Source organism: Amblyomma americanum, chromosome 1 (assembly GCF_052857255.1).
Source record: "Amblyomma americanum isolate KBUSLIRL-KWMA chromosome 1, ASM5285725v1, whole genome shotgun sequence".
NCBI lineage: Eukaryota > Metazoa > Arthropoda > Arachnida > Ixodida > Ixodidae > Amblyomma > Amblyomma americanum.
In genome coordinates this window covers 169,876,271-169,884,575 of record NC_135497.1, presented here as the reverse complement: position 1 = coordinate 169,884,575, position 8,305 = coordinate 169,876,271, and the positions used below count along the sequence as shown (strand labels likewise).

The 8,305-nt window shown below is 55.5% G+C and overlaps 1 protein-coding gene across 1 annotated transcript; it reads right to left on the bottom strand.

Annotated features, from left to right (window-relative positions):
- Window positions 1-5,503: 5,503 nt before the first annotated feature.
- Window positions 5,504-7,728, bottom strand: LOC144093478 (uncharacterized). Its single transcript, XM_077626912.1, has 3 exons — window positions 7,650-7,728; window positions 7,357-7,547; window positions 5,504-5,930 (listed from the first exon to the last, which is right to left on the bottom strand). The coding sequence occupies exons 1-3, from the start codon at window positions 7,666-7,668 to the stop codon at window positions 5,679-5,681; spliced, it is 462 nt and encodes a 153-aa protein (XP_077483038.1). The 5' UTR covers window positions 7,669-7,728; the 3' UTR covers window positions 5,504-5,678.
- Between the last annotated feature and the right edge of the window lie 577 nt (window positions 7,729-8,305).

The following is an 8,305-nucleotide window of genomic DNA, read 5'->3' as shown; positions in this document are numbered from 1 at the left end:
CCATTCTTTTTTATAATTCAATCCGTCCTAACGTTATCGCGATGAAATCTTGTTTTAACACGAAACCGCATAGCCACACAGTGCTTACGCATTAGTATATTCACTAGTAATGTAGTTTATTCAATCTTACTGCTTCTCACGAACCTAGTGAGTGCAATATGACTGGAGGATACTAAAGCAAATTATGAATATGACTCGGAAAGGCGCCGTCCTCAGCATTATGGTGTGTGTTTCCACCGAATGCAGTTCGATAATGTTCGCACAAAGGCGGCAGCGGAAACTATAGTGGCTTTTTTTAAGAAAAGGCATCCGCAACATAATGGTGCTGACTTACATTTCTAACTTTTTGCCATTATGAGCTTAAAAACGCGCACATTAAGTTACCTTGACTGAAGAGCGTCACTATCACTAAAGCAAAGGCCTCGTGTGGGGCATATATATAAGCTTCTTCAAAATTACCGTCATGTGTATGCGCACAGCGCTTGCTTGCTAGATAGTACTGTTTCGCTTCTCGGCTTTTTGGCTAAGAGGCCGTCACTCCGCCCGTATGCGGGCAGAGGTGTTTCAGCGTAGGTTCCCGTATCGGCAAGCCACACTCTCGGATCCAGCCCTCCAGTGACCGTGGAGAACCAGACGCCCCGGCGCCAGGCCTGCTGCCGTGGCACCCAGCAGGAATCGACGGCCATGGCCCTTCGGCCGCCCCACGAAGGCGCTCCTATTCATCGCCTGCGGCCCCGATGCAGGCCCAGACCGAGGACGGCGCTGCTAACAACGCCGTAGGCACTGCGCCGATTTCTGCAAGGCCCCAGGCGTAACGGCCCTCCGCCTCCCATGCTGAGCGGCGCCTCGGGCGCCCGTTTTTCGGCGGTTTTTCGGACGCCAGTTTTCCGCGCGCCCCTACCGGCACAGTGACTTAGGGGCGAACGATAAACGGCGTATGTGCAGTGGAACGTGTTGGTGGGCGTGTGACTGTTCTTTACGCAGCCACGCGCATCGACCGGACCTTTCCGCTGCACAGCCGCCTGCACCGCTTACCATCGTCGTCCCGCGCGCTGGCTTGGCCAGTGCGATTTGCAAACAATGGACGGCGTATGTGCGGTGGAATGTGTTAGTGCGCGTGTGATTGCGTGTTCTTTCCGCAGCCGCACATCGGTCGCATCTACTGGACCTATCCGCTGCACAGCCGCTTGCACCGCTTGGAATCGTCGTCCGCCGCCACGGTGCGTCCGCCGCCACGTCGTCCGCCGCCAAGTGGCAACCATGGCTAGGCGAACCAAGTCTGCATTCCATCCTGCAGTGTAATGTGATGTCACTGCGGCCAGGCGTATAGAACTGGCCTGCCTCATCCCATATGGCCGTCTTCCTTTCGATGTGCTGGCCCTCCAGGAGACCATCATGTAGCGATCCTGAATGCCTCGGCCTGGTTACCTGGGTTATGGAGGGACCACTCGCTGCAACACACCAGGCTGCTCCAGCTCCCCTGCCTCGAGCCTGGCCACCAGCGACAAGTTCTGTGGACTGTCATCTACTTCCGTGCCGGCCTGCCGCACGTGTTCATGGAACTAGCTGACGTCGTTTCGGGGCCCCTGGAGGCCTGTGCGGTCACCGCACGGATGGGTGCGACAGACACCACTGTTCCATCCATATACATCCATCCGGCCGCTGTAATCTGGGACACCTTCACGTTGACGCCAGTGCTCTCTCGCATCGGTCCAAGTGCCCTGTTGTGCCGGTACTTAAAAGCCCATAACAAGAAGTGGGGCTGCCGCACCGTCAGCCGCTCGAGCAGAATCCTGACGGAAGCCATGCTACGAGCAGGCCTCTGTCTCCTGAAGCCCCTTCCTGCCACCTTCGTCACCCTCCGGTGCTCATCAACCCTAGAACCGGCATTCACAACACCAGAGGTCCGGTGTGAGTACCAGAAGCCAACTGGCACCTGGGGTAGGATCATTTCCCCCGTTCCTGACTGCAGCCTCCAGGCGGCCCCACGAAGACAAGACGTACTCGGTGGTCTGCTGGTCAGAGCTCGGCGCCCTCAACGAGGAAGTCCATCCAGGGCAAAAATTCCTGGACCACGTGGCCTTCTGCACCCTCCAGGCTACCGACATGGTCAAGGTCCCGGCCACACCTCTATTCAAGACCTACGCATGTTGATCCTCAAGGGGAAACGCAGTGCGCAAAATCGCATCGCCATCAGCTCCTCCCTCCTTGCTTACTGAACAGCCTGCCTGTGCATCGATGCTGCCTACCGTCGACACGCCAGACGCCGGCGTCACAAGAGCTGGCCGGTGGTCTGTTCCAGTATCCAGAGGACCAGCCACTGTGGCAAAGCCTGACGCCTCCTAAAAGCTCTGGTCCATCCAGGGATCCCCAGGCATACCATCCTCTCCATCGCCATCTCAAGGGCCACCAGTGCCGTGGACGTGGCTTAGCTGATGTTCGATCAGCTCACCAGTCCTGGCGACTAGTTTACAGCCCTACCCAGTCCCAGAGCCCCTGCTGTCCCCCCAGACATACTGGTCCAAATCACGTCCCAGTGTCATGCTGTCATCACGGCCCACGATCCGCAGGCAGTCTAGGACCACCCACAGAGGCGAGCTGCTCCGGAGGAAGACGGCATCAGCCACCAGATGATCCGGAACCTGTACGCCCCAGACAGCGCCCGTCTCCTTGAGTCTCTCAACACAATCTAAGGCACGGCCACACTCTCCGAATTCTGGCTGACGGCCATGTTCTTCCCTCAAGCCACGGAAATCCACCTGCCTGCCGTCCTCCTGCAGGCCAGTCTTCCTCACCTTCGCAGCGATCAAAACCGTGGAGGCAATCGCGCTGGGCCGCCTCACCTGGATTTCCCTGGTGACGAACTTCCTTCTCGAGCATTTACCGGGGTTCAGACAGGGCAGTTGCACCGCGGGCTCGATAGTCTACCTGGTCTGCACCATGGAGGGTGCCCGACACGATGGGGACGCTGTCATGCTGGTCCTCCTGGATGTCCAGGTGGCCTTCGATACCCTCCCGCACAGTGTCATCCATGAGATACTGTGCCGTTGTGAAATCACTGGACCTCTCCTGGCGTTCACTCGGGCATTCCTCCAAGGCCGCACCTTCCGGGTTCGTATTTTCGGGCAACTCAGCACACCACGACCATTCTGAGCTTGGGTCCCACAGGGCTCAGTGCTGCACCTCTTCCTGTTTATCCTGGTCATGACCAGGCCGCCAGCCTTCTTCAGGTCCACGTCCTCCCACCGGGTGCAGTGCTCCGTGTATGCAGACGACTAGTTCCTCTGGGTGAGGGGCACACCCAGGAGTATTCCGTTCTATGCGAACCTCCCTCCAGAAGGCCCTGGACACTCCACAGGCCTACCTGACATCCATCGTCCTCACTGTATCACCAGCAAAGACGGAGGCCCTGCTGTACCACCACAGAAGGTCCCGGGCACACATCCCCACCCTGCGGATCGGTGGGGCCGGGCTCACTTTGCGGGACCAGGTGAAGTACCTTGGCCTGCAGATTGATCGGCATCTCACCCGGCTCCCTGCGGTGAGGACCCTCCTGCCTCGTCTGCGACTATCGGCCATGCAGTCCAGCGCCTCCTGGCCAGGGTTAATGCCTGCTCCCCATCCTGGGCACGCCGCCTCTACCACGCAGCTGCCGCGTCCCTGGTGGTGTACGCCCTCCCGCTTGTGACTCTGCTGCCCGCCCGCCTTAGTGCCCTGGAACTTGGCCACCGCTCCGCCCTACGACAATGTCTGGGCCTTTCCGCAGCTCCCCCATCGTTGCCACTCATGCGGAAGAAGAGACCTCACCACTCTCGCTCCTGCTGCTCCAGACGGGACTCCGGCATGCTGACCGCCTCTACCACGCGCCATACGGTAGGGCCCTCCTGTCCCGGCTCCGCGAGGGAACGGCCTCCCACATGGAGCTGCTGTCGAGCACCTTCCACAGACTCTTGAGTCCCCTTGTGGCCCAGGCACCAATGCCGCCTTCACCATCAAGGCCGTCGCTCCCCATATCGGTGGACATCCAGAACTGCAGCAAGCGCCGAACGCCTCCTGTTCCCCTGCAGCAGACAGTTACCACCCTGCTGCAGGAGTTCCAGGAAGGACACCTCCAGGTATACACCAACGGCTCGCCCTTCCCAGCCACAGGCCAAGCTGCTGCGGCCTGCGTACCACCGGCCATAGGCACAGCACTGTCGTGTCGCCTAGGGTTCCCAACCAGCTCCACGTCGGCAGAACTGGCTGGCCTCCACCTGCAGCGAACCACCTCCTCCTGATGCCTGGACAGCAGCCTGCAGTCATCCTGACCGACTCGGGAGCGGCCCTCCTGCTGCTTCTTCGGATCGAGCCCAGGCAGCACACTGTGGCCAACCTCACGGCCCGCCTGATGGCCATACAGGATGCTGGCCGTCCGCTCTCTCTGCAGAGCCTGCCTTCGCATGCCGGCATTGCTGGCAACGAGGCTGTGGACCAGTTGGCCGGGCCGCCCACACCAACGGCTACCCAGTATATTCAGCTTTCGTCCAGCTGGATTTCGCCCACCCTGTCCTCCGACACGCTGTACGGCCCCTCCACCCGAATCCTCAGTTGGCATCTGGGAGCCGCTTCCTGAGGGTGCCAGACTGCCTGCCACGGAGAGAGCGGAGCCTCCTTCTGCGACTGCGAAAGGCCTGCTCCTGGACACAGACCTGTCTGCACTGCCAAGGCGGAGCCCCTCTCCAGCCTGCCCCTCCTGCAGGGCCGATGAGACCCTGGGCCACCTTTTCTCTGCCTGCCCGACCCTGGAAGCAGCCCGCAGAACCATGTCGGCGGTTACTTCAGCCTCGGCCTGCCTGCCTGCCAACATGGACGAGGACCTGCTGCACCCTGGGCGCAGCCAGATCCTGGCCTTCCGGCTGCTGCTGGAATTTCTCTAGACAACCGGACCTGCCTCTCGGCTATAAGCCGGACCCTCCCCGAGTCGGCCTTCCACGTCGACTCCCGTTCCCAAAGCCTCAACGCTCGCCCCCACCCCCGTGCTCTAACTCCAGCGCGTGAAAAACGACACCTCCTTCCCGGTGCACTGCACAGGGACCGCCAAAGACCAGCCCACCTGCCAAGGAGCCGGAGACGGTACGACTGCGGTCGGAACAATGAGGCCCCGGGTGCCCGGCAGCGGCGGCTCTGGCCACTGCACGCGACGCAAGCGCATAACCCCCCCCCCCTCCCCGCAGTTTGTTGCCAGTTAGTGTGGCTTAATGGTTTCCATTGTGTGCAGGATCTAAATGAATGCAAAGCAAATTTCAGGGCGCATGCGGCGAAGGTGAAAGTTGTTTACGGCGTTTCACGTCACGTTTTGTTCTCGTCCCCTACGGCGCACTATGCTTCACTTTTCTGTTTTTCCACGCTTCGCGAAATGGAGAACAAAAAGCAGAGCGTTCTTTTGCGTTTCACGATTTCTTGATTTTTGGTGTCAACAGTGTGAACGGTAGCTTAAATAACATCAACAGTATTCGGTCTCTTCTTTTATTGTAGCAAGCTTTATAAAGAAAAAAGCATTTGTGAAAACGCATATATACTTAAGCCGAAATTTTCGTGGCTGTGTTACAACATCAATTAATACAGCAGAGATGCGAGATTTATTGCGGGAAGAAAAGAGGGTGCCCGAGGCGCCGCTCAGCATGGGAGGCGGAGGGCCGTTACGCCTGGGGCCTTGCAGAAATCGGCGCAGTGCCTACGGCGTTGTTAGTAGCGCCGTCCTCGATCTGGGCCTGCATCGGGGCCGCAGGCGATGAATAGGAGCGCCTTCGTGAGGCGGCCAAAGGGCCATGGCCGTCGATTCCTGCTGGGTGCCACGGCAGCAGGCCTGGCGCGTCTGGTTCTCCACGGTCACTGGAGGGCTGGATCCGAGAGAGTGGCCAGCCGATACAGGGACCTACGCTGAAACACCTCTGCCCGCATACGGGCGGAGTGACGGCCTCTTAGCCAAAAGGCCGAGAAGCGAAACAGTACTATCTAGCAAGCAAGCGCTGTGCGCATACACATGACGGTAATTTTGAAGAAGCTTATATATATGCCCCACACGAGGCCTTTGCTTTAGTGCTAGTGACGCTCTTCAGTCAAGGGAACTTTTTTGCGCGTTTTTAAGCTCATTATGGCAAAAAGTTAGAAATGTAATTCAGCACCATTATGTTGCGGATGCCTTTTCTTAAAAAAAGCCACTATAGTTTCCGCTGCCGCCGTTGTGCGAACATTATCGAACTGCATTCGGTGGAAACACACACCATAATGCTGAGGACGGCGCCTTTCCGAGTCATATTCATAATTTGCTTTAGTATCCTCCAGTCATATTGCACTCACTAGGTTCGTGAGAAGCAGTAAGATTGAATAAACTACATTACTAGTGAATATACTAATGCGTAAGCACTGTGTGGCTATGCGGTTTCGTGTTAAAACAAGATTTCATCGCGATAACGTTAGGACGGATTGAATTATAAAAAAGAATGGTTGCATTAGACACAACATAAAAAAAGGCCGCCACCGTCTGGAAGACGTTGAAGTAACGAGCGTTAGCTTTATTGGTCATGCGTAAAACGAGTATTTCCGCATCCAGCGGGGCCAGTGAAGAAAACCATGAGCGCTTCGAAAAACTAACTTTTCCACCTAGCGGCGCGATCGATGCCTATCGCCATCTATCAGAAAAGCTACGATGCACGTCTACCCGTTGTCTAGTTACACCCCTTTATGATACGTCCCAAACGGAATCTGCTTCGTTTGGAGGGTCAAGGTTGGCCGAGAATTCGGCTTGCGTTGCAATATGGTAACGCTTCAATTAGTTATTTTATGTATACAATGTTTTCCAATTATTTAGTTTTTGGTTTTATTTCTATACTAACGCCCACAGAGTTGTATTTGCCTAGCAAACTCGGCACACAACTGTCCCCGGTAGGGTGCCCCTCGTTGTTGGAGTATATATAACGGAAGGATTGTGTGCCCTATAGATGACGCTATAAGTCACAATGCGATATGTGCTGTCTACTAGTCGCTGCCACAGATGGCGCTGTGATCTCATGGTTGTAGCAAGCCCACGAAATCTCGAAACGTGATGAGTAGTTGCTTCCACAGATGGCGTTGGGATCTCAGGGTGGTCGCACACACCATGAAATCTCGAAACGTGATGAGTAAGAGCTAACGCACTTAAAAATCTTGCAGGTGACATGAACTGGGCTCATTAGGTAACTAATTAGAGCTGAAAATATGCAATGCGCCAAATTTGAACACGCCGGAGAACCTCAATAAATAAATGAAACTGAGAACGCAACTCTTCCTCTTTCGTGTTGTGCGCGGGATAGAGTCTTCGCACTGAATTACACTCACCCGTGCGTCTGGAGACGGAGTGTTAAATAGCCATCGCTGGACACGTACGCTGCTGGACTCTTCACCAACAGGCAACGGGGAGGTTGCCTGTTGGGTTGGTTGTACTACCCGGGAGGTTGCGCGTCGTTCATACTCTGCATACAGTGCATCCCAGGACGGAGAGGGCCTGATTTCTTCCTCCCAGTCGACTCCTGCGGATAGGAAAACCCTGGGCCTTAGCCCGATTACCTGTGCGGAGCACCTAGAAGACGTACTTGCCGGGCACGAGTGATCGGGACGTTCGAGGCTCTCACCTTGCGGCTGATTCATCATGGGCAGGTTGTTCTAAGCGCAGGCAACCAGGTCAAGGACTCCTGTAGACGTGGCGCGTGGCATGGCTCGCGTGATTGATTTCTTCTTTGATGATGATGATTTCCTTCTTTGTCGCCCAACATGGACCTTCGTCTTCCTCACCAAGTTGGTCGATTGGGGCGTGAATATTCAAGCATAAACTATGAATATAAATTGTTAATGCGAAATCATTATATGTCCGATTAGCACGAACGCTTTCGTCCTTCTCCGTCCATGGCACGAAATTCGTATGGTTTCAGCACCGGTAACATGTGCCAACACACATAGCGAACATGTGTAGTCATATATGACGAAACGTAACGTATACAAGTCATGGCCCAGGATTCAGGCATTCTGCAACGTAGCATGGCTCAGCACTTTACAAGTAATTTAATGTAAGATGGATACAGTTCGTACAAAGTATGCATAGTCATGCCTCATAGTCATATATTTTGACTGTCCTTCTGCAATGCAGTACATAACTGCACTATAATAATATCGCATTTTCACACGGAAGCAGTCTTAAGTGCAACGCCCGAATAACTGCTTGCGCCTCCTCATTAGTAGCATTCTGAGTGACGCATATGACGTCACCAACCCTACCGTTTATATAGTAACG

Excerpts from the sequence above, each read along its gene's own strand:
- LOC144093478 (XM_077626912.1), bottom strand. Across the intron at positions 5,931-7,356 it reads CTCCGTCTCCAGACGCACGG|AGGTGTTTCAGCGTAGGTCC; the intron begins GTGAGTGTAATT and ends GTATGCGGGCAG.